Source organism: Rhincodon typus, chromosome 20, assembly GCF_021869965.1.
Source record: "Rhincodon typus isolate 14 chromosome 20, sRhiTyp1.1, whole genome shotgun sequence".
Lineage (NCBI taxonomy): Eukaryota > Metazoa > Chordata > Chondrichthyes > Orectolobiformes > Rhincodontidae > Rhincodon > Rhincodon typus.
In genome coordinates, this window is record NC_063351.1 from 51010699 (window position 1) to 51038095 (window position 27397).

At 41.4% G+C, this 27397-nt stretch overlaps 1 protein-coding gene across 1 annotated transcript in view; it reads right to left on the reverse strand.

Annotated features, from left to right (window-relative positions):
- Positions 1-4546: 4546 nt before the first annotated feature.
- pdcd4b (programmed cell death 4b) overlaps positions 4547-27397 on the reverse strand; it is a 51544-nt gene continuing 28693 nt past the window's right edge. Inside the window, exons 6-11 of the mRNA XM_048608813.1 lie at positions 25233-25330; positions 24825-24939; positions 19546-19653; positions 11016-11126; positions 8062-8201; positions 4547-5219 (exon numbers count right to left, since the gene is read on the reverse strand). Of these exons, the coding sequence (XP_048464770.1) occupies positions 5171-5219; positions 8062-8201; positions 11016-11126; positions 19546-19653; positions 24825-24939; positions 25233-25330 (621 nt within the window). The 3' untranslated portion in view covers positions 4547-5170. The remainder of the gene's footprint in view (positions 5220-8061; positions 8202-11015; positions 11127-19545; positions 19654-24824; positions 24940-25232; positions 25331-27397) is intronic.

The following is a 27397-nucleotide window of genomic DNA, read 5'->3' on the forward strand; positions in this document are numbered from 1 at the left end:
CTTTGGGAATTGCCTCTATCTACTCATTTCACTTTTCTATTTGTCTTCCTCCACACCCCTCCCACAATCAACATAAATACAACCATTTCCTCACTGTTTTCAGTTCTGATGAGGAGTCAGTGGGCTCAAAACATAAACTGAGTTTTTTTCCCCACAGATACTGCTAGACTTCCTGTGTTTCTCCAGCACCTTCAATCTTTGTCTCACATTTCCAGCTTCAGTGATGATTTAAGATCAGGTTCTAGCATAGATATGCTATTGAGAATATTGTTTGTAAGTTCAAAAACAACTGCCAGGAAACTACACAGTACTGTAAAGATGGAGAGATGAACAATTGAAATTTGAATTGATTTAGTTTGAAAGATCTGTTTTGATTTAGAGCTTTTTAAAAGAATGACTATATTTGTAAACTGATAAGACTTTCTATTTTTGCAACTCAAACAAAGTCGAACTGAAATTGAAGACAAACAGGAGTACCAGAGACCAATGTGAACAAATTCTAACATGAGAAGTTCAGCAACATTCACTGCAGGTGATAGCTTTAAGATAGCCAGCAGTTAGGAGATTTGAATATTCTACAAATAGGAACCACATTCTCAGTCCCATTTAAAAACTACTGCAGCTTCTGTAAGGACTTGTATTGATCATTATTACAAAGACGAATAAAAAATACAATGATACTTACTGGTTTTCTTATATCAAAGTCTGGTAAAACAGTGTAGTTGATATCAAATTAATCAACTATAAAAATATTTTTTCAACAATAATCTGTTGTCTTCAATTTATCTTAAAGGCTCCACCCAGTCAAATTAATGGTAACTTGTACTGTCTATAGTTCAGTATGAATCTCACACTAACAGTGGATGGGAATCAAAGGTTACAGGAAGAAAGCAGGAGAATGGGGTTGAGAAACTTATCGGCCATAATTGAATGACGGAGCAGACTCGATGGGCCAAATGGCCTAACATCTGCTCCTATGTCTAACAGTATGGTAAAACTAGCTGGGAAACATCATCATTGACCCAGTTTTAAATTCCCCTCCCATTTTAGTTCTCTCCCTCCTAGTGTATAACCAGTCTTCAGCATTCCTGATGAGTGTTTGAAATGCATAGGATATTTGAACACAAGTCCTGAGATTCACAGGTGAATCTTCTCTGTTGGAACAACAAAAAGTATTTTAACACCATGAGGTGATGGCCTTGTATTGGCAATCTCACATGAAGAGCCTGTACAGCTGTTAAACAAAGGGACTGGGAAATGTGGTCATCCTTTGATAGATTAGAACCTTTACCAAGTTTCTCAATTATTGTCAACATATCAATCAATCAATTTTCTTGCCAATTACACATCTCCTTCCTGAACCAAATCATAATGTCTGGTTTGATGGCAGGTTTCAGGGGCTGTCCTTAGAACATGAGGATTTTGGCCCTGAACTTCAGAAGGTACATGGAGTACTTGGTGTGCATACAGACTAGGGAAGTCACTAGTTTGTGGTGAGTTGAATCCCAGGCAGCTCAGAAATAGAGGTGTTACACTGTCCTGGGCCTAGGAACACAAATCATACGGCTAATAAAGATCTAACAATGAGCATCGATGCTGTGATTATAATGTTGGGAAAAAAAAGACACAAATTCCCCAGTATTTTACATATTTCTTTTCATCTATTATTCATTTACACTAGGTCAGCTCTCCTTTGAGGATGTTCCTACTATGGTGCTCTGCAAACCAAAGCTGCTGCCACTTAAATCAGTGACATTGGAGAAGATGGAGAAAATGCAGAGGGAAGCACAGGAGGCTATTCGCCAACAGGAATTGGCACAAAAAGAACAGAAATAAGAATTTTTCCCAGTCTCACTGTATTGATTATAGCCATAAAACTTGTTGTTTGCATTTTAAGTTGCTGTGATATAGTTGGTGGTAGCACACCAGTTTTGTGAACTTCAAGGTGACATTTTGTAATGCTTACTTTAACTTTAAAAATACCACTGAACCCAAAGTTTAATCCAAAATGGTAAATTGTGTCTAACAGGTCATTCATACAAATTTTAAAGAAAACAGCCTATGCAAGCTCAGAAACCACTTAGTAATTTACTAACCTATCTCGACAGAATGAGTTCTGCGAACAGACTGCTGGACCCCTGCACAAGGCTTTAGTGAAACAGTCAGTGTAATATTGAGGTGGAGGTGGAGGGGGGGAAAAAAAGAGAAGCACAGGTGGATATGCACACAAGCTCCGTTGCTCAAACCCCACTGATTTGATTGATCATATCTTCAAAGCAATCATACTGGGTAAATCTAACATTCACATACAGGAAGAAGAACCTGTTCTTCAATGATTATTCAGGCAGCATTACAATGTAAGTATTATGGTATTTGCTTCAGGCAATATTGAATGGTCGTGTTGATTTTTTTAGGTCAAAAATCACAACACCAGGTTATAGTCCAACAGGTTTATTTGAAAACACTAGGTTTTGGAATGTTGCTCCTTTCTCAATAATAACAATTCTTAGGAAAAGGCAAGGGTTCATAGAATTGTACTATGCAGAAAAGGCCCTTCAGCCCACTGGGTCTGCATCAACACCTGACCTTCAACCTAATTCGCTTTACCAGCACTTGGCCCATAACCATAAATGTTGATGTGCCAAGTGCTCATCCAAGTACTTTTTAAAATATGTAAGGCAACTCAGCTCTACTATCCCCCAGGCAGTGTATTCTGGACTGTCACCACCCTCTAGGTTTAAAAAAAAAAGCTTTTTGTCACACCTCCCCACCCCCAACCTCCTGCCTTTCATCTTGAACCTGTGTACCCTCCTGACTGACCCATCAGCTGCTCCTTATCCTGTCTGTGCCCCTCAATCTTGTACACCTTAGTCAGATTACCCCTCAGTCTTCTCTGGTCCAAGAAAAACAACCTGAGCCTATCCAACATTTTCTCATAACTTAAATTTTCCACCCCAGCTAACATCCTGGTGAATCTCCTCTGCACCCTACTTCACTGTGCTCATTTACAAACCTGGTCACCTCCTCAAAATATTCAAATTTGTTAGGCATGACCTCCTTCTGATGAAGCTATGCTAACTACGCCTGATGAAGCCTTGCCTCTCCATGTGGAGATAGATGATCTCCTTCAGAATTTTCACCAATAGTTTCCATACTACTGGTGTGAGACTCAATGGTCTTTAGTTCTCTGGCTTATCTCTATAAACCATCTTAAATATTCAAACCACACTAGCTGTTCACATCTGGCATCTCACCCCCATGACCAGAAAGGAATTAAAAATTTGGGTCAGTGCCCCTGCAATCTCGTTCCTTGCCTCCCACAGCAGCCTCGTACACAATTCATCCAGACCTGGAGATTTGCCCACTTTTAAGCTTGCCAACACTTCAAAAGTGTTATTATTGACTAGTCTTGCTAGTAAAATTCTTTATAGTCAACAGTAACAAACACAACGATCAGTTCCGAATCATATCATTTTCAGTTTTTGATCAACATTTTCATTTTTATCTCAAAACAAACTGACATAGGATTTAGTACAGTGCTGGTCACCATCCTACAGCATGGCTATGCAATTTCCCACTTAACATGCCCCCCATTCTAACCATCCTTTACATAAACCAATGACAATTAAATACTTTATACACCTTGTTTTCCTCTATGTATCAATTTCAAATGAGGACTCACTTAATTCCAATGAGAAATCTCAAGTATTTTTCCTGATTAAAGAATTCCAGTCTCTCTAACCTCTCTTCCTGGCTAAGATGTCTTCAACAATGTAACCATGATGTGGAGACGCCGGTGTTGGACTGGGGTGGACAAGGTTAAAAATCACAACACCAGATTATAGTCCAACAGGTTTTATTTCAAAACGCAAGCTTTCAAAGCTCAGCTCCTTTCTTGGGCGTAGTGTGAGAGAAAGGGTATATAAGACAATTTATAAGCAGGAAGGTAACAACCCTAAAACTGGCTGCCCACTCATCCCAAGAATTCGTGTTGAATCTTTCATCGGTTAGGAAAGAGACTCCTGATTCAAATGCAAAATTCAGCTTCCTGGTTCTAGGGTTATTACCTGCCTGCTTAGAAATTCTGTGTCCTATACCCCCTCTCTCACACTACGCCTGAAGAAGGAGCTGAGCTATGAAAGCTTGCGCCTTCAAATAAATCTGTTGGGACTATATCCTGGTGTTGTGATTTTTGACCTTCAGTGCATGGTTAACCTGGCCAGTTTGCTCAGCTGGATGGATGGTTTGGAGAGCGTGACCAACAGCGTGAGTTCAATTCCCACACGGGCCAAGATTACAATGAAGGATGTGTTTCTCAACTTCTTCCCTTGCCCAAAATGTGGTGACCCTCCAGTTAAACGATCACAGGTTGTCTCTCTCAGACAGCAGCCCCATGGGCTGGTGGAACTGTGGTAACTTGGCCTTTCACTAAAGGTATTAGTTTTGGACAAAGGGATATGGAGTGCACACATTTTTCTGATCTGGTACTTATATCTTTAATTAGAAGAATTCACAAAAGTATGCTGGTGGGACGCAAAGAAAAATCTAAACCTTTAAAAACCAACTTTATTTTGATTTTCATTTTCTGCAAGGAAGAAAAGTACATCCATTGTCATATTCCATCTTCAAAATCAATTTAATGCCAGAAGTTATTTGTACCATAAAACAATTGGACAGTTTATACATTCTACTGGCAATTGTACACGAATAAAAAGGTACAATCCAGCTTTTTATTTTAAACTGCTTGAAGCACTGCATTTTAGCATTAGCAGCCAAGAAAGAGAGATTCATTACACAGCACATGTGATCCATTCAGAGATTTCGGCAGTTAAGCCAGGCCTTTTGAAGACCGCAATATTCAGAAATGCTTGGCAGTGAATTTTCTACAGACTATGGAATGATCAGATTACACAGATCCTTAAGTAGCTTAGTTTCATGGACCACAAGTGCGATACTGCTGTTAGTTCTTCATTTCCCCCGCCCCTGGTAAAAAAGAACAATCTATACCCCACATAGTTAAGTGCTTTTTGGTTCTATTTTCATAGCAAATGCACTTGAAAATATTTAATGAGGTTTAACCCATGCCCCAGGCTCATGTGTAATGCACAGAAACAAAAAAGAAAAATCAAAAAAAATTGCAGAAACTTGTGCTCGTTCACCTTTAACATTCTCATTTGAAGCGTCCACCATCTCCTTCACTCACAAAGCGTTTGCGTCCCCTTAAAGTTGAAGTCAAAAAGTTAAACAACATAAATTAATACAAGGTAACAGTAATTAAAAATTACTACTTACATTAAGTAAATCAATAGTAATTGTGTGTTCTATACAGTACCAACTTCTGCCACTGTTAGAATTCTCTCTATAGCGACAAGCTCCAATTACTCTAGCTTGTTCAAACTGGTTAATGTTGCATTTTGTTCGACTCGTATAAACCAGGGGAAATGAAGCTAAACTATACAACTGAGCATTTTTTCCTAGCTCCTTTAAAATACAAGCAACACCAACTTCATGCAATCCATTCTTGGGACATGAACCTCACTGGCCAGTTATCTATGAACCAATCCCATTTGTCAATAACAGTGATGAGCATTCTTCCTGAACTGCAGCACTCCCAGAAAATTGTTACTTCCAGGATACTGACCCAGTCTCATTAAAGGAACTTTATTTGTCCAAATTAGGATCACACCTGTGTATTTAAAGTTTGAGAAGATTTGTAGTTCGAGTTGTGGATGAGGTTGTAGACATGCCCGCCAAACTGGTGGGTTTGGCTGCAAATGCTTCGTCACCCTGCTAGGTAACATCGTCAGTGCACCTCCGGTGAAGCGTTGGTGTTCTGTCAGGGATCCAACATACCCCACTTCTACAGACTCCCAAAGGTACACAAACTGGGGATCCCCCTCAGACCCATTGTCTCACTACCAGCACAATAACATATAGACTTGCCAAAGAACTACAACAGAAATGGAAATACTTAGTTGACAACACTACCCACTCCATCCACTCATCCCAAGAATTCCTCAACATCAAGGACACCAGAATAGAAGAGGACGAGATGATGATATCCTTCGATGTAACAGCAATATTTACATCCTTAAACACCAACCTAGCCAAAGAGACAATTGCCACACTGCTTGATGAATCAAGTAGGCAGGCACCCCAGGACACCAACAACATCAATAAGGACACCCACCATGAAACTACTAGATCTGTGTCTCACAACCGACTTCACCTTCAACGACAGCATATACAAACATGTCAGCAGAACACCAATGGGATCCCCAATATCAGGACTGATTGCAGAAGCAGTAATGCAAAGGTTAGAACGGACAACGCTCCCCACTATACAACCCAAACTTGCTGCCCAAGACGTAGATGATACTTTCGTAATTATCAAATGCACAAAACTAGAAGAAACCCACCAACACATAAATAACATCCTTACTGGGATAAAATTCACAAAAGAAGAGAACAATAACCGACTACCCTTCCTGGACATAATGGTAGAACGCAAAAACAACAGGGAACTCCAGACTAGCGTATATAGAAAGACCACACATACGGACCAGATACTCAATTACACTAGCAACCACCCCAACGCGCACAAACGTAGCTGCATCAGGACACTATTTAAATGAACCATAACACATTGCAGCAACCCAGAACCACGCAAAGCAAAACAGGAGCACTTATATGGAGTCTTTAAAAGGAATGGATACCGAAAAACACAACACGACCAGACTCACTAATCACCCTACTGTACATCAAAGACATTTCAGAGATGACCATAAGACTACTCAGACCCCTGGCTATTAGGGTAGCCCACAAACCAACAACCCTACGACAGCTACTGACAAAGCTAAAGGATCCCATACTCAAAACCAGTGTAATATACAAAATACCATGCAAGGACTGTGAGAAACACTGCATAGGCCAAACCGGAAGAAAACTGACAGTACGGATACATGAACACCAACTCGCCACCAAGAGACACGACCAATTCTCACTTGTCTCTCGTTGTCCTTGTGTAGTGAGACATGAATTCGACTGGGACAATACATTAATAATCGCACAAACCAAACAGAGACATGCCATGGAATTCCTCGAGGCTTGGTATTCTAGCCGGAACTCCATCAACAAATGCATTGAATTAGACCTGGTGTACAAACTATTGAGAAACAGAACCGGAAGTGGTACCAAACACCCCAACAAACTGGCATATAAATAACAAGTGGGACAGAACACAAACGCTTCACTGGAGGCGCACTGACTATGTTACCTAGCAGGTGATGAAACGTTTGCAAACAAACCCACCAGCTCGGCAAACATGCCTACAACCTAGGATCACACACGTCCTAAAGGGAAGTGTGCACTCCCATGTACTTTCTGTTCTGAAGATGGTAGTTGCCACAGACTTGGAAAGTGCTGCTCAGGGTTAATGGCAAAATTCTTGGCAGTGTGGAGGAACAGAAGGATCTTGGGGTCCACGTCCATAGATCCCTCGAAGTTGCTACCCAAGTTGATAGGGTTGTAAAGAAGGCATATGGTGTGTTGGCTTTCATTGGCAGGGGAATTGAGTTTAAGAGCCGTGAGGTTATGCTGCAGCTCTATAAAACTCTGGTTAGACCACACTTGGAATATTGTGTTCAGTTCTGGTCACCTCATAATAGGAAAGATGTCGAAGCTTTAGAGAGGGTGCAGAGGAGATTTACCAGGATGCTGCCTGGACTGGAGGGCAGGTCTTACGAGGAAAGGTTGAGGAAGCTAGGGCTTTTTTCATTCGATCAAAGAAGGATGAGAGGTGACTTGATAGAGGTTTACAAGATGATGAGAGACGTAGATAGAGTGGATAGTCAAAAATGGCTTCAAGGATCCAAATCAAAATTTTAAAGGGTTAAAAGCTCAAAGAGTGGAAATACTCTTTCAAAATAATCCTACAGTTAATTGCATCCGCTGTACCTATACATTCAGCTCATTTCATACATTGTCATAACTGGCATAAATAATTTTTGATTTGCGTTTAAAAGAGCAAACCAACTTGAATGACTGAGCAATGTTCCTCACCTGGAGGGACAAAGATCTCGCAGCTCTTTCACTATGATCCCCATTTGATGGCACTGTTCTACAAACTGTTCCATCACTGTGTAAGCCTGTGGCACATCTAAATGAATATCAGGAATTTCCTTGTACACTCTCTCAAAACCCTGCAACAAAAAAAAAGAGAAATTTAATTACTTCATTTTTATCCTTGGAAGAAAAGTGTCAATTTTGCTAGGTCCTATACTAATTTTTTGAAAAATGTTTATTTTTCAAACAGGTTTGGCCACTTCAGCATGGAAAGCAGGGGATGTTTGATATATTGTAGAAAACAATATCAGTTGATAATCCAAAAACCCAAAAATAACTGATAATGTGATCAGAGATAGTAGGAACTGCAGATGTGATAGGATAATGTGATCAGTCATTTTCATTTCTCTTGAGTCCTCATTCTTTATTCACTCTGCTTCCCCACTCTCCCAAAGCATATTCTTACTTGCTGCAAACAGTAAAATTAACAAAGGATAAAGACAAAGACATCATGGAGTGTGTCCATAACTAGATGTCTTCAAGTATACCTTCATGGAAGGACACAGCATTTTACTGGAGGTGCTTAGGGCAGCATGGTGGCTCAGTTGGTAGCACCGCTGTCTCACAGCACCAGGGTTCAATTCTAGCCTCAGGCGACTGTCTGTGTGCAGTTTGCACATTCTTCCCATGTCTGTGTGGGTTTCTTCCAGGTGCTCCACTTTCCTCTCTCAGTCCAAAGGCATGTAGGTTAGGTGGACTGGCCATGCTAGATTGCCGACAAGTGTGCAGGGAGGTGTAGGTTAGGTGGATTAGCTATGAGAAATGCTGTGTTCAGGAACTTTGGGGGGGGTGGGGAAGCTGGGTGGAATGCTCTTCAAAGGGTCAGTGTGGACTTGGTATGCCGAATGGCCTGCTTCTACACTGTAGGGATTCTATGATTAAGAAATGTCAGGCATCAATTGAGACTCCAGCACTTTACAGCATAGATCATCAGTACACACATACACACACACACAGGGTTGGTTTCTCTCACACAGTCTTAGTTAAACCATCTGGTTTCAAAATGACATTTTAGCAAGTGTCCTAAGACAGCATTAATACAAACATGAATTACGAGCAGGAACAGGCCATTGAGCTTGCTCTGCCATTCAACAAGATCAGGGCTGATCTGATTAATCCACATTCCCAACTACCCTAAATAACCTTTCACTCCTGTGCCTACCAAGAGTCTACAAACCTCTGCCTGAAAAATATTCAAAGACTGTGTCCATTGCCTTTGGACGAACAAAATTTCAAAAGACTTATAACCCTGGAAAAGGTTTGCTCGTTATCTCTGCCTTCAATGGGTAACCCATTATTCTGAAAGACAGATGCCTATTTCTTGATTTACAAGTAGTAGCATCCTTTCCATATCTACCCTGTTAATACGCCACGGGATCTTAACGTTTCAATCATGACTCTCAAAACATTAGGATGAAGGTACAGCACATACAGCTGAGGGATGCTATAGTTTATCATGCCAGGAATTGAACATAAAGATGTTAGGCTTCAGTAATACAGGACATTGGTGAGACCACATCTCAAATACTCTGTGCAGTTTTGGTCTCTTCAGGAAGAAGTAAATGCATTTGAAGTGGTTTGCTGCATTGATACCTGGTATTAATGGATTGTCTTACATGAAATAATAGGACAGACCCGGCTTGTTTCCACTGAAGTTTACAGGAGTGAGGGGTGACTTGATTGAAATGCAAGATCCTGAATGGTCTTGACAAGGTGGACATAGAAAGGATGTTTGCTCTTATTGGTCAGCCCAGAATCAGGGGCACTGTTTCAAAATTAGGACAGAGATGAGAAATATTTTCCTCAGAGCATTGCGTAGCTATACAACTCTGCCACAGAGGTGGCGGAGATGTGTGATTGAATATTAAGTCAGAGGTGGATAGATTCTGGTTAGGCAGGGGAAATTCAGTACTAAACCAGGGGTGGGTGGGAATGTAGAATTCAAAACATAAACTGATCAGCCATGATCTTATTGAATGGTGGAGCAGGTTCTATTCCATGTGCATGTTCTAAACCAAGTGGATATAACCCTAATCTGTCTAACTTTTTCTCATAAGACAATCTTCCCATTGCAGTTATTAATCTATTAAACCCTCTCTAAATAGCTTCCAACACATTTAAACCCTCGCAAAGGAGACAAATCTGTCCACAGTATTCCAGATGTGGTTTCAAAGCCCCATACAACTAAAGCTCAACTTCCTTACTTCTGTATTCAATTCCCCTCTCAATAAGCCATAACATTCTATTAGCTTTCCCAATTACATGATGGACCTAAACACTAAACTTTTGCAATTCATGCACTACGACACCCAGATTTCTTTACATCTCAGAGCTCCACAATCTTTCATATTTTGATTTTTTTTATTCTTCCTATTAAAATGGACAATTTCACATTTCCCACATTATAGTCCACTCACATAACTTACATCCCTGTGTAGCCTCCTTATATTCTCATTACAACTTACTTTCCTATCCTTTTGTCATAAGCAAATTTAGCAATCATACCTTCTGTCCCTTCATTCTAAAGGTATTTGTATAAATTGTAAAATGTTGGAGGTCACATCATTAATCCCTATGGTACACCACTGATTACATCTTGCTAACCAGAGTGACTCATTTAAGCCTACAATGTTAAACTAAAATCCTAAACATTAGCGACCATGCAATAGAGAGGCATAATCCCTTGCCTTTTAAAAAAAGGCCTCACTATAATCGACAAGTCTTCAAAAGCTTGTGATACAAATAAAAATAGTAAATTGTATTGAAATACAAACAACCAATCCTCTCAAGGAGGCAGTGATGGGTGCAATTGTAATACTTTAGAAATTATGAAATATCTACAAGTACTTCTAACACATGATGCACTGTTGTCCAATAGATGGCATACTTACTCTGTTCATTTGGTCCACTGTAATGACAGATGATTCCCACAAGGATTTAAGTAGCTTCAGTATCATTTTGAAGGTAGTTTCTCCAGTTGATTCCAGAACCATCAATATAGCCTAAAAAATTTTGAATGTAATAGTCATAACAACTTAAGTACTTACTTAAACTTAACTGTACTAGTCTTAGAAATATTTCTAAACAATCTTTAAAATGAAGTTACTGTAATGAAACACTGGATAACCTGGAAGTTAACTACTAGTTCAAAAACTTATTTCTCATGGTCAGATGTTTTCTAGCAGCATCCATAACACAGTAGACCACTTAAAACAGTTACACTTCATTTGACAGGAAAACGAAAGACTTTCATTTCCATGGCGCCTTTCATGATCAACAGATTTAAAAGCACTTTACGATTAATGAACTACTTCTAAAGCGTAGCCACTTTTGAAATGTAGGAAGTACAACAGCCAATTTTATGTACAGCAAACTCCCATAAACAGCAATATGACAGAAGGCCAGACAATCTGTTTCTTGGGGTTAATCGAGGGAGAAATGTTGACGACACTTGGGAATAACTCCAATAATCTTTGTTTGTTCATTCTTAGAACATGGGCATCACTGGCTAGTCCACCATTTATTACCATCTTTAAGTGCCCTGGAGAAGCTGCTGGTGAGCTGTCTTCTTTACTTTTATTGCAGTCCAATTTAGGGACCCACAATGTTGTAAGGGAGGGAATTCCAGGATCTTGACCAGCAAGTAAAGGAACAGAAGTACTTCAAAGCCAGATTGGTGCGTGATTTCGGGGGCGACTTGCAGGTGATGGTGTTCCCATGTGTCTGCTGCCCTCATCCTTCTAAGCGGTAGAGTTTGCGTATTTGGAAAGTACTGTCAGAGGAGGTCTAGTGAGTTATTGCAACACAGTAGATGGAACACACCATTGTGCACAGAATGAACACTGCTGGTGATGGATGTGGTGCCAATCAAGCAGGCTGCCTAATGGAACTTCCAAACATTATGCCGAACCTGAAAGATAACCAGCTTGTAGCTTTGTATGGTCATGTGTAGAACCTTTGGGCCAGGTAGACAGCAACTTGCTTTGGATGGTCAGTACGTGTAATGATCGTGAATAGACAGGCGTAGTATTCAAATTGAGATTACCAGAAATGTTTATTTCAATGCTGTTTTCATCAACTTTACTGAGCAATTCTGTGGTCAAGTCCATATTGCTGAACAGGTGAGTAATAGTTCTGTGCTGACAATTACTTTAAACAACTGCAAATTGGTCCACTTCTTATGGAAGCCTTATTCAGCTCTTCACGTTAGTTCCCTTTTTGTTTCAAGTTTATATCAGATTAGTATGCTGACTGGAAAACTGCTGGGCAAAGCTGACCAAACTGAATGACTTTCTTAGAGACATACAACAAAATGGTGCCAAACTATAAAGCAGGGAGCTTGCTTAATCAATTCACTCATTGCACTCCTCTCTGCTTTTGCTCTTCCCTAGAAGTGAAAACACTGTTTACTTTATCAAAATATTTCATAACTGAGTCATCCTTCTCTTTTTAGGGAGAGAATCTGGCTCATCGTCTTTTACTGGCAGGAAGGTACATAGTATAATCCACGTTAAACAATTCTCCCCATCCTATTCAGTACCTCCAGCTTTAAAAAGCAAGGCAATCATAACTGCACACAGTACTCCAAGCAAGGAGTAATAGAAGGTTCAAGACAAGTGTAGCATTACTTTTATTTTAAATTTCATCCCTCAAGAAATAAAAACTAGCATTTTTGTTGTGGCTTTATTGGACTATGTCACGACTTAGTGATTTGCATAACAGTACCCGCAATGCCTTTGCTCCTTTACCCCACAAGCAATATCATTTCACAAACAGCTTTACCTCCTTATTTTCCTTGCTGAACTATAATCCCCAACACTGCTCTACATTCAAAAACATTTGACACATGCCTACTGTGCCAGTTTATTAATGTTAACTTGCTGCAGTCCTCAGTGTTAATTGTCCTACCCGTCACGTGCAAGTTTGTGATCAAACATCCAGTGTCTAAATTATTAAAACAAATATGAACAATAACCAGTCTCACACTGATCCCTTCTGCCACTCTAGATCAGTAGCCTCTGCCTTACTCTCACCTTCCTGTTCTGCAATCAGCTATGTCTTTCTCCAGTATCAGCCTGTTGCAACCTCAGTTACTATTCTAACATGTGATATTATCAAGAGTCTTTTTAAAATCCAAATATCCGACGCGTCCACCTTCATCCTCAAATACACTTTGTTACTTCTACAAATAATTCAATGATTGACCAAATGAAACGTTCACTTTTGAAATCCATGTTGATTATTCATTATATTTTTGCTTTCTAGATGTTTTAAATACAGATTTCACTTTTCTCCTCTGCTTGATATTAAAATAACTAGTCTAGATATTTTATTAATCAACCTGTTCAGAGGTGTTTTTACACACCTCTGGAGCAGGTGGGACTTGAACCTGGGCTTCTGGGTCCACAGGTGGGAACACTAGCATTGCACCACAACAGCCCTCAAATATTGTGCATGGCTGGTCTCAAACCACCAACCTTTTGGTTAACAGTCAAACACACTGACCAACTGCACCACAAGATGATTAGGCTATAATTTCCTGAGCATATTATATCTACATTTACAAAGGCAGACAGATCAAATGCTGCCAGTCATCAGGCACTATACCCCTTTCTCAAGAAATAAATAGCACCTCTGCTGTCTCTTCTTGGATCAGGTGTTTTATCCAAAGTTTAACTAATTGGATTAGTTTCTTTTTATTTTCAAATTTAACTGTGACTAGTCCATTTCTAATCTTGTATCCCAAAGTTACGTACACCTGATCAGTCTACCTGGAAAGTACTGAATCAAAATAATTCCAATACTTCTGCCATTTTAGTCTTGTTGCTGGTGACTTATCTTAACTGTTCCTTACTGGCCCTAATCACATCAGACTTGCCTTTATTTAAAATATGCCTGTGGAATATTCTATCATTTTATTTCATATTCCTCGATGCTTATTTGCATAAATCATCTTCTTTGATCTTTCTCTTAAGATTTGTATTCTCTCCAGATATGTAGTTCGTTGTTCACAAACATTGTGTCTGTCATTTATTCCCGTTAAGTTATCCCTGTCCATATCTTTATTCATTTTCTTCCATGTTTCTATTTCACTACCACAAGAAGCAGTTGGGGTCAAAACATTTTATGATTTTAAGGAGTTGAATATAACACTTGGTAAAAGGGTTCAAAGATCTGGGGGAAAAGGCCTGAACAGGCTGTTGCGTTGGATGATCAGCCATGATCATAATGAATGGCAGAGCAGGCTATATACCAGATATATCAACAACTCGGAAGAAGGCAGGATGGTGATGCTGAATGGCTGACGTGGGGAAGATTTGCATCAGTGTAGGCACTGCTTCCAGAAGGTGGTTTGCAGAGGGGCTAGTGTCAAGTGACGACAAAAGGATGTAAAAGGGGTAGGGGAGTTGCACTAGTTGTTAAGGAGGTATCACAACCGTCAGAGGTAGGTTCTTTACTCAGAGAGTAGTAAGGGTGTGGAATGCCCTGCCTGCAAAAGTAGTAGACTTGCCAACTTTAAGGGCATTTAAATGGTCATTGGATAAACATATGGATGATAATGGAATAGTGTAGGTTAGATGGGCTTCAGATTGGTTTCACAGGTCGGCGCAACATCGAGGGCCGAAGGGCCTGTACTGCGCTGTAATGTTCTATGTACTGCAAAAAGACACCTCGGATGGCTCATACAGCGAGGCAATATGGGTAGAGCTCAGGAACAGGAAGGATGCAATCACAATATTTGGGGTTTACTATAGGCCTCCCAACAGCCAGCAGGAGATAGAAGAACAGATATGTAAACAGATTTTGGCAAGATGTAAAAGTTGGGTTGTTGTCATGGTTGATTTTAATTTCCCATATACTGACTGGGACTCACTTAGTGCTTGGGGTGCGGATGGGGCAGAGTTTGCAAGGAGCATCCAGGAGGGCTTCCTGAAACAGTATCTAGATAGTGCAACTAGGAAAGGGGCCGTACTGGACCTAGTATTGGGGAATGAGTCTGGCCAGGTGGTCAACGTCTCAGTAGGGGAGCAGCTCGGGAACAGTGATCACAATTCAGTAAGCTTTAAGGTACCGATGGATAAGGATAAGTGTAGTTGTCAGGTGAAGGTGCTAAATTGGGGAAAGGTTAATTCCAACAATATTAGGCAGGAACTGAAGAATGTAGACTGGATGCAGATGTTTGAGGGCAAATCAACATCTGGTATGTGAGAGGTTTTCAAGTGTAAGTTGCTGGGAGCTCAGGATCGGCACATTTCTGCAAGGGTGAAGGATAAATATGGCAAGTTTAGGGAACTTGGATAACAAGTGATATTGTGAACCTAGTCAAAAAGGAGGAAGCATTTGTCAAGGCTAGGAGGCTGGGAACACATGAAATAAGGGTGGAATACAAGGCAAGTTGAAAGAAACTTAAGGAGTCAGGAGGGCTAAAAGGGGTAATGAAAAGTCACTGGCCAACAGGATTAAGGAAAATCCCAAGGTGTTTTATAAAGAGCAAGAGGATAGCCAAGCAGAGGGTTGGCCCACACAAGGACAGGGAAGGGAATATATGTGTGGAGCCAAAGGAAATGGGCGAGGTATTAAATGAGTACTTTGCGTCAGTATTCACCATAGCGAAGGACTTGTTGGATGATGAGTCTGAGGAAGGGTGTGTAGATAGTTTGGGTCCTGTTGAGATGAAAAGGGAGGTAGTACTGGGGTTCTTGAAAAACATTAAGGTAGACAAGTCCCCGGGGCCTGAGGGAACATATCCCAGAATACTGAGAGAGGCAAGGAAAGAAAATTGCTTGGGCCTTGAAATAAATCTTTGTATCCTCACTGGCTGTAGGGGAGGTCATAGAGGATTGGAGAATAGTCAATGTTATTCCTTTGTTTAAGAAGGGTGGCAGGGATAATCCAGCTAATTACAGGCCGGTGAGCCTTATGTCAATGGTAGGGAAATTATTGGAGAGGATTCTTTGAGACAGGATTTACTCCCACTTGGAAATAAGTGGACGTATTAGCGAGAGGCAACATGGTTTTGTGAAGGGGAGGTCGTGTCTCACTAACTTGATTGAGTTTTTGAGGAAGTGACGAAGATGATTGAGGAGGGTAGGGCAGTGGATGTTGTCTACTTGGACTTCAATAAGGCCTTTGACAAGGTCCCTCACTGCAGACGGATACAGAGGTGAGCTTGCAAGATGGTTAAAAAACTGGCTTGGTCATAGAAGAGTCAGAGATATACAGAATGGAAACAGACCCTTCAGTCCAACTTGTCCATACTGACCGGATATCCTATATAAATCTAGTCCCATTTTCTAACATTTGGCCCATATTCCTCTAAACCCTTCCTATTCATATACCCATCCAAACGCCTTTTAAATGTTGTAATTGTACCAGCCTCCACCACTTCCTCTGGCAAGGCAGAGGGTAGCAGTGGAAGGGGGTGTTTCTGAATGGAGGGCTGTGAATAGTGGCGTTCCTCAGGGATCAGTGTTGGAACCTTTGCTGTTTTTAATATATATATCAAATGATTTGGAGGAAATGTAACTGGTTTGATTAGTAAATTTGCAGATGATACAAAGGTTGGTGGAATTGCGGATAGCAATGAGGACCATCAAGAGGATACAGCAGGATATAGATTGGTCGGTGAGTTGGGCAGAGAGATGGCAGATGGAGTTTAATCCAGAAAAATGTGAGGTGACGCATTTTGGAAGGTCTAATCCAGATGGGAAATATACAGTAACTGGCAGAACCCTTAAGTGTACTGATAGGCAGAGGGATCTGGGTGTACAGGTACACAGGTCACTGAAAGTGGTAACGCAGGTGGAAAAGGTAGTCAACAAGGCATATGGCATGCTTGACTTCATCGGCCAGGGCACCGAGTTTAAAAGTTGGCAGGTAATGTTGCAGCGTTATAGAACTTTACTTAGACCTCATTTGGAATATTGTGTTCAATTCTGGTCACTACCTGAAGGATGTGGTGACTCTGGAGAGGGTACAGAAAAGATTTACCAGGACGTTGCCTGTTTTGGAGGGCATTAGCTACGAGGAGGGGTTGGAGACACTTGGGTTGTTCTCACTAGAAAGACACAGGTTGAGGGGCGACCTGATAGAAGTCTACAAGATTTTGAAGGGCATGGACAGAGTGGACAGTCAGAAGCTTTCTCCCCCCCGCAGAGTAGAAGAGTCATTACTAGGGGGCATAAGTTTAAGTTGCAAGGGGCAAGGTTTAAAGGTGATGTACGAGGCAGGGTGTTTTTACACAGAGGGTAGTGGGTGCCTGGAACTCGCTGCCGGGGAAGGTAGTGGAAGCAGATACTATAGTGACTTTTAAAGGGCGTCTTGACAAATATATGAATAGGATGGGAATAGAGGGATATGGTCCCCAGAAGGGTAGGGGTTTTAGTTGTGACGGGTAGCATGTCGGTGCAGGCTTGGAGGGCCAAAGGGCCTGTTCCTGAGCTGAAATATTCTTTGTTCTTTGATATTTTCTTTCTTTGGACTCATGGTAAGGAATCACTGAAACGACTACCATGGACTACTCTTCACAATCAGTCTCATTCTGGGACACACACATCTCCATCAGGGACAGACACCTCAGTACCCCACTCAACCGCAAGCTCATGGATAACCTCACGATGCTGCACTTCTCCAACTTCCACCCTAAACACGTTAAAGAACCCATCCCCTACTGACAAGCCCTGCAGATACACAGGATCTGCTCAGATGAGGAGGAATGCACCAGGCGTCTAAAAGATGCTGAAAGACGCCCTCATTAGAATGGGATACAATGCTCAAATTACTGATTGCCAGTTCCGATATGCCAGAGAAAAACCACAACGACCTCCTCAGAAGACAGACACAGGACATGACCGAGAGAGTACCCTTTGTTGTCCAGTACTTCCCTGGAGCAGAGAGACTACGCCATGTTCTTCACAGCCTTCAACATGGCATTGATGACGAACATCTCACCAAGATCTTTCCCACGCCTCCACTTCTCACCTTCAAAACAATCAAACCTTAAACAGACCACTGTTTGCAGAAACTACCCAGTCTTCAGGACAACATCGACCACAGCACCACACAACCCTGCCAAGACAAATTCTGCAAGACATGCCAGATCTTCGACATTGACACTACCATCACACGCAGGAACACAATCCACCACGTGCAAAGCATGTATACTCATCTGATTCAGCCAATATGGTCTACCTCATACGCTGCAGGCAAGGATGCCCCAAGCTGTGATTTATTGGTGAGACCATGCAGATGCTACAACGGATGAATGAACACCATGGAACAAATTGCCAGACAGCAATATTCCCTCCCAGTCCAGAAAACTTCAGCAGTGAAGGACATTCAGCCTCCAATATTCGCATAAGCGTCCTCCAAGGCAGCCTTCAAAATAACAACGCAGAATCACCGAGCAGAAACTGATAGCTAAGTTCCGTACCCAAGAAGACGGCCTCAACCATGATCTTGGGCTCATGTCATGCTACATGTAAACCCACCACACTGCTCTGTATCTGTAAAATCTTCCTTACTGTCCTGTTTTGACCCCATCACCTTGATAACTTGTTATGATCTCTCTACCTTAATTTGTACAGTTTTGGATTACTTGTTACTTTGGTTAGAGCCTCAGAATGCGACTCTTGTACCTATCATGTTACTCCAGCCATTTGGTTTGTCTCCAGCACCACCTTATTTTTGTTTTTTGTAATTATCTGCCTCATTTAATTGGATTAAAGGTCATCCCTTTGCTTGCTATTCAGCTGTTGACATTTTACTCACACCATCTGACACTCAATCACCTGTACAGACTTATTATTTAGCCCGTTGACAGTCCACTCACATCATTTTTACAATCTTTTGATCTCTCTGCCTATAAATTATGGGCCTGTGTGCTTTTCTTCACTTCACCTGAAGTTCCAAAAGTATGTGATTTCAAATAAACCTGTTGAACTATAACATGGTGTCACGCAACATCTGACCTTGTCCACGCCAGTCCAACAGCGGCACCTCCACCAGAACAGGCTTGAAGAGCCTACTCGTCTCTATTTTCTATGCTCCAACATTTCATCATTAATATTATATCCATTTATGTCTCTTTGTTGGAATATATTTTTAATGGGCTCTTGTTGCCCACAGTTTGAAAATATTTAAAATTGCTGTTCTCCATTGTTTTCCAATATCATTGTCTATTTTCTTGTTGTATTCCTAACCCTCAAAGACAGCTTTTGTCCAATCTATATCTTGTCTTGTCATTTTTTTTTGTCCTTCTCAATTATTCTAAACTATCTATTATGTTCACTGCTGTTTAGATGGTCCCTACTTTTACTGCCATTACCTCAGATATTGCAGTTATTTCAATATTTTGCGAAGGACTTATTGTTTAAAATATATGTACATATGACACTCATAGATAATCACTTGTGTTTTTACCTTGTACACCAGTTCATGGTGAAAATGGGGTACTTCGAGTTCCTGAAGGCAGTGTTCCGCTTCTGCTACATCACCAGACACTTGGTATTCTTTCAGCAACATGTCAATCTATCAAGGTAATTGAGTGGAGGTTTTTTTGGGAGAGTTGGGGAGAAGGTGGAAAGAATTGAAGAACATACAGTCTAACACTATCAAATAGTATTTAGTCATACACTGTTCATCCAGCTCACTGATCACCACTATTAAGGTTATACTGGTTGTTTTTTGCAGGTTTCCAGTCAAGGTAGCTAAAGGTTATAATAAACCAACCCAAACATTTCCAAGCACAAACTATGCAAATTATATTAAAAAAGGCACTTAGCAAATCCTGCATAGCAATTGCATATGAAATTGAATTGGAAAAACTAGATACAGCCATTGTTTACTGTTGATGCCCAATTGCCTGTGCAGGCAGTGATGCTGCTTGAACTACTGCAGTCTGTGTGCTGTAGGTAGACCCCAGTGCTCTAGGATTTTGACCCAGCAACAGTTAAGGAACAGTGATATATTTCCAAGTCAGGATGGTGAGTGGCTTGGAGGGGAACTTGCAGTTCAGTGGACGGTCTTCCCATGTATCTGTTGCCCTTGTCCTTCTAGATGGGCAAGGTCACAGTTTTGGATGATGTCTTCTAAGCAACCTAAGGGAATTACTGCAGTGCATTTTATAGGTGGTACACATTACTGCCACTGGTGTTGAAGGGTGTACCATTGCACAAAGAGACCGCTTTGTCCTGAACGATTTCAAGCCTCTTGAGAGCTGTTGGAGCTGCACTCATCCAGGCAAGTGGAGAATGTTCCATTGTGCCTGATAAAAATGGTGGGTACATTTTGGCAGTCAAGAGGATAATTACTTGCCACAGAATTCCAGTGTCTGATCTAGTCTTGCAGCCACTGAATTTATGCAGCTGGTCAAATTCAATAACATAATTGCTATACAACAAGACTTCTCTTTAGTACATTATGGGGTGGATGCATATACCTCTGCACTGAAACCGAAACTCAGAAATAATACTGGGTATTAGTTTTGAAGAGAGCAAGTCCAATCTTTCTCTCACCCTATTTCTTAATATATCTGCAACAGATTCTCCTCCAAAAGGAGGGGAGCGGGGACGGCCAGTGGGCTGGAGACACAGAGCAGTACGGGCTGGTCGTTGGTCTGGGGACTGGTGCCGGTGATCAGTGGCTTGCGAGCCTGGGCAGACCACGTGTGGAACCTCCCTGCGCTGATCTACTGAAAGACTGTAATGCTGATCTTTTACACTTTGTTCTTGTTTTTCTAACCTGCACTATGAACAACTGCAAGTAATTAACTTCTCTTTTCCGCCTTTATTTCTGTACTTTGTATCCAAGATTTGTACTTAGGTACTTTGTATCTAAGGTGGTGCTATTTGGGGGCGATATTGTGAACATTTCACTGTACTCTTGCACTTCTGTACTTGAATACACATGACAATAAAAGGATATTCTATATTAAATCTGTCCCCATCTGAAAACTCAGTGCATGAGAAAAAAAAAATTAATGTCAACTTTGACAAAAAGAAACACCACCTTAAATCTGTGGTTCCATCTGTAAACTCCTCAGCCACAGGAAACAATTCCTCCCATTTACTGTATCCAAATTCTTCATTTTAAACACCTCAGTCAAATCTCCTCTCAGCCTTCTCTGCTCTAAGATGCAGTCTAATCAGGAAACTGCGGCTTCTGATCTCTAAAATCACTAGTACATTTCTGAGATAACAAGGTGTAGATCTGGATGAACACAACAGGCCAAGCAGCATCAGAGGAGCAGGAAAGCTGACGTTTCGGGTCTAGACCCTTCTTCATTTCTCTCTATTCCCTTTCCTAGCCTGCAACATTCTCAAGTAAAATGCCCTAAATTGGGGAAGAGAACAGCAGCTGGGGCAAAACTGCAGTAGGGTCTTATCGTTTAGCATTACTTACTGGCTTTTGTACTCTATACTTCGACTTATAACGCTCAGGATCCCACATGCTTTATTAACCTGTCCAGCCAGCTTCAACAATTTGTGCACAAAAACCATTTATATCACTGTTTATATACCAACTCCATTTGTGAAATGAGCTTACTACATAATTTGGCACGAATAATAAATGAAAAATGTGCAAGACTGGTCATCCTTAAACAAAAGATGCAATAAATAATATCATTTGCAAAAATGTGGCTAATTAAACGGCCATGAAAATGGAGTTTGAAGTCAGCCGTAACAATAACAAGGTGATTTCAGAGGGAAAATAATCTCATCAAGTTCAGAGATACTATCTACACGAAGGTTCAAAGACGATAAGGCACACAGCCACAAACACACAGATAGCTGGACGTGCAACATGAACAGTGGATCTGTCAGAATATTTTGGTGACAACACAAAGAGTTTTGTGAAGGGTTTAGATTGAACTTGTACTATGGCCACTCGATCAGAAGTCAGGCTTTAAACTGAAAAGATTAAACTACCCACGGTCATGATATCAGAGATAGATCTTGGTTAGTGAAAGAATTGAAAAGGATTTCCTCTATTCATTATAGAAACAACATTTGGCCCTTTTTAAACATAGAGCTTCCAAGGAGTCAAATAGATAGAACACAGAACAGTACAGCACAGTACAGGCCCTTCGGCCCACGATGTTGTGCTGAACTTTTACCCTAATCCTAAGGTCTACCTAACCTCCACCCACTACCTTATACCATCATCCATATGCTTATCTAATAGCCGCTTAAATGCCCCTAATGAGGCCGACTCCACTACCCTCTCCAGCAATGCATTCCATGCCCCAACCACTCCGAGTAAAGAACCTACCTCTGACGTCTCCCCTATATCTACCTCCTTTCACTTTAAAACTATGCCCCCTCATAATAGCTACCTCCACCCGAGGAAAAAGTCACTGGCTGTCTACTCTATCTATACCTCTGATCATTTTGTATACCTCTATCAAGTCAGCTCTCATCCTTCGTCGTTCTAAAGAGAAAAGCCCTAGCTCTCTCAACCTTTCCTCGTAAGGCCTTCCCTCCATTCCAGGCAACATCCTGGTAAATCTCCTCTGCATCTTTTCCAACGCTTCCACATCTTTCCTGTAATGAGGCGACCGAACTGGACACGATACTCCAGATGTGGCCGAACCAGGCTTTTGTATAGCTGGAGCATAACTTCACGGCTCTTGAACTCAATCCCTCTATTAATGAAAGCTAACACACCTTAGCCTTCTCAACAACTCTATCCACCTGGGTGGCAGCTTTCAGGGAACTGCGGACATGAGCCCCAAGATCCCTCTGCTCCTCCACACTGCCAAGATTCTTTCTGTTAACCCTGTATTCTGCTTTCAAGTTTGTCCTTCCAAAATGAATCACCTCATACTTTTCAGGGTTAAACTCCATCTGCCACTTCTCAGCCCAGCTCTGCCTCCTATCAATGTCCCTTTGTAACCTAGAACAGCCCTCCGCATTGTCCACTACGTGACTCACCTTCGTATCGTCCGCGAACTTACTAATCCACCCTTCCACTCCTTCATCCAAATCATTTACAAAAATCACAAATAGAAGAGGACCCAGAACAGATCCTTGTGGTACACCACTCGTAACTGAGCACCATGTTGAATATTTTCCATCCACTACCACCCTTTGTCTTCTAAGGTTCAGCCAATTCTGAATCCAATCTGCCACATTTCCCCCTCCCATGCCTCCTTACTTTCTGCATGAGCCTACCATGGAAAACTTTATCAAATGCCTTACTTAAATCCATGTATACCACATCCACTGCTCTACCTTCATCCACGTGTTTGGTCACCTTATCAAAGAATTCAATAAGGTTTGTGAGGCATGATCTACCCCTCACAAATCCATACTGACTATCATGAATCAAACTGTGCCTTTCCAAGTGATCATAAATCCTATCTCTCAGAGCCCTTTCCAATAATTTGCCCACCATGACGTAAGACTAACTGGCCTGTAATTTCCAGGATTATCCCTATTCCCTTTTTTGACAAGGGAATGACATTTGCCTCTCTCCAATCTTTCGGCACTATACCTGTGGACAGTGAGCTCAAAAAAATCATCGCCAAAGGCCCTGAGATCTCTTCCCTCGCTTCCCATAGAATCCTTGGATAAATCCCATCAGGCCCGGGGGACTTATCTATCTTCAAGTTCCTCAAAATTCCTAGTACATCTTCCTTCCTAACATCGACCTCCTCTAGCCTACCAGCCTGTTTCACACTGTCCTCTTCTATGACTTGGTCCCTCTCAGTTGTGAATACCGAAGAAAAGTATTCATTAAGGACCTCTCCCATCTCTTTAGGCTCCGTGCACAAATTCCCTTTACAATCCTTGATCCGCCCTACCCTTTCTCTGGTCATTCTCTTATTCCTCACGTACGTGTAAAAAGCCTTGGAGTTTTCCTTGATCGTGTCTGCCAAGGTTTTCTCATGCCTCCTTGTAGCTCTCCTAAGCCCTTTCTTCAGCTCCTTCCGGGATAACTGGTATCCCTCTAGAGCCTTTTCCGTTCCTCGTTTCCTAAACCTTACATAAGCATCCTTCTTCCTCTTAACCAGTCGTTCAACCTCTCGAGAACCAAGGCTCCCTCACTCGACCGCATCTTCCCTGCCTGCTCGGGACAAACATATCCAGCACACGCAGTATGCATTCCTTAAATGCAATCTCCACATTTCAATAGTGCTCTTCCCTGACAGCATCTGTTCCCATTTTTTGTTTCTCAGTTCTTGCCTAACAGAATTGTAATTACCCTTCCCCCAATTATAAACCTTACCCTGCTGTATGTACCCATCCTTTTCCATGACTATTGTAAAAGTAACAGAGTTATGATCACTACCACCAAAATGCTGTCCTACCAACAGGTCTAACACTTGGCCCGGTTCATTGCCAAGCACCAAATCCAAAGTGGCCTCTCCTTGTGTTGGTCTATCTACGTACTGTGTCAGGAATCCTTCCTGAATGCACTGGACAAAATCCGAGCCATCTAAACTATTACAACTAAAATGTTTCCAGATAATGGCTAAAACTGCATACATTTTCCATTACGTCCAATAAAATTTCTCAACTCCCAGGAAAGGCATACAATTCAATAATAAGCATTTCAAAAAATGTTTTATAATTTTAGAGAGTGAAATAAAATGTTACAGGCTGCAAAATTCAATCCTAGTTTTAGGTCCATGATGAAAAAAGACAATTACATTTCCATCCAAGTTGCACAGTATGGAAATTATTAAAGTCATATACCTCTTGGACAAGTTGTTCAACTGGCCGTTGTCCTCCTCCGGTTCCCCACACATTGTCCAGGCGCAGACCACCCCTCTTCATACTAAGCAACACTGCTGCTCTACCCAAGGCAGCTCTAGGTAGGGTTTTTGGGGGATGGGGTGGGGAGAAGAGGAAAAATAAATGTTTACCTCAACTTTTTCTGGTCAAAGTGGCTAATATTTGAGCTATTTCAAATCATTGGAGACTGGACAAGCATTACTAAAGTCAATTTGATAGTAAATAAGAAAGCGCAAATATCAATTTCAGGAACTTTTCAAACACATATCTTGGTATTCTGTAGCTGGATTTCAAACTGCACATCATAGTAAATAACAATCATATACCATTTTCTAAAGAAAAATGCAAGGTGAAATTTAAACGACTTACCTGGCATTCTCACAATCCACTTTCCCTTTGTAACTTTCAACGTAACTTTTTGACAGGATTTCATCTGCCACAGCTCTTGCAATAAATTGGCCTACAAGCTGAAAAAAATAGTTCATTAAGCATCAACTTCCAAGTCAATCTTTACTGAAACTGCAAAAAGGCATACAAACTAATGAATTAATCAAAACAACAACTTTATTGCATCTCACCAGGAGGATAAAACTAAAGAGGAGATAAAAGTTCCGAAAATACACTTTGGTTTAAATCCATGAATGACCTGAAAGAGAATAAAACTTTCTAATAAAGACTGACTTTCTAAAACTGATAGGTGACTGGAACAAAATTGAATCACAAAATTACTTCCGAACCATACAATTATTCCTTCTTCATCTATCATAATGATAATTTATTGAGTCAATCAATTGATCCCCATTGAAGCCAGACATTTGACCCATTAAATAGGAAGAGCAGTCCAGCACACCATCAAATCCTTGCCTTTGTTTCCACTTGTTTCACTCCTACTACAAAAGTGATGACAGGAGGGAACTGGGCGGCAGTCTTTGAGGCACCATCAAGTTCCCACAATAGAGGCTCATTTTATTAATGCTAACTGGTCTAAACTATCCATGGAGCACTCAATGATAGACTGTAGAGATGAGGAGATTAAAGAAAATCTAGAGCAAACTGTCGCAACAGGGAACAGTATTGACTTTGGCAGTCATGTAGTTCACATGAATTTCCAAGAAAGTCAGTGTGCAAAATAGTTACAGCACATACAAGTGATTACCAACATGGCATACTCATGTTAGAAGTTTCAATTAAAAAGCTAGACATCAGGACCATTTGTGACTCTGTTATTCCCTCAAAGGCTGTAATCACAATCAATGTGTTACAGAAGGACTGGAGGAAAATCCAGTTCTAGATCCCCATAAATTTGCTTCCTACACTGTTCCGTTTTTAACCAGCTGCAACGGGTAGTCACAGAATTCAAGTGAGTTACTTTCCTGCAGAAAAAAGTCCACTGTTGTTCATTATTTATATATAAATGATCTGGATGAGAATATAGGAGGTATGGCTAGTAAGTTTGTGGATGACATCAAAACTGGTGGTGTAGCGGACAGTGAAAGTGGTCATCTAAGAATACAACGGGATCTTGATCAAATGGGCCAGTGGGCTGAGGAAGGGCAGATGGAGTTGAATTTAGATAAATGCAGGGTGTTGTATTTTGATCAGACAAACCAGGACAAGACTTGCACAGTTAATGGTAGGGCCCCATGGGGAGTATTGTCAGAGAGAGACCTAGGGCTGCAGGTATACAGTTCATTGAAAATGGTGTCACAAGTAGACAGGGTGGTGAAGGTGGAGTTTTGGCACTTGCCCTCATCAGTACAGGAGTTGAGATGTCATCTTATGGCTGTACAAGACACTGGTAAGGCCACACATTTGGAGTTGTGCATATAACTCTGGTTGCCCAGCCACAGGAAGGATGTTATTAAACTGGAAAGAGTACAAAAAGACTTACAAGGATGTTATCAAGACTGGAAGGCTCAAGTTATAAAAGGAGAGGCTGGATAACGTGGGACCTCCTTCCCTGGAGCACAGGAGGCTGAAGGTGACCTTATAGAGGTTTATAAAATCATGAGGGCCATAGAAAAGTGAACAGCCAAGGTCTTTTCCCCAGGGGAGTCCAAAACTAGAAGGTTGGAGACAATAAGAACTGCAGATGCTGGAAGCCAGAGTCAATAGGTGAGGCTGGAAAAGTACAGGTCAGGTCGCATCTGAGGAGCAGGTATGTCAACATTTCGGCCGAAACCCTTTGTCAGGGCCGGGGAGGGGAAGATCAGAAATGAATAGCATGGGGGTGGGGTTGGGGTAAGGGTAGAAGAGATGGTGATAGGTGAATGCAGGTAGGGGGTTATTGTGATTGGTGCATGGGAAGGGTAGAGTGGATAGGCGAGGTGGTGGTGGTGGACAGGTCACATCTGATCAGGGAGGTGGGAGGCGGGGGGTAGGGGCTGGACGCTGGACATGGGATAAGACTGGGGATGGAGGGATTTTGAAGCTGGTGAAGTCAATGTTGAGGCCACTGGGCTATAAGCTCCCAAGGCAAAATATCAGGTGTTGTTCCTCCAGTTTACGTTTGAGCTCACTCTGACAGTGGAGGA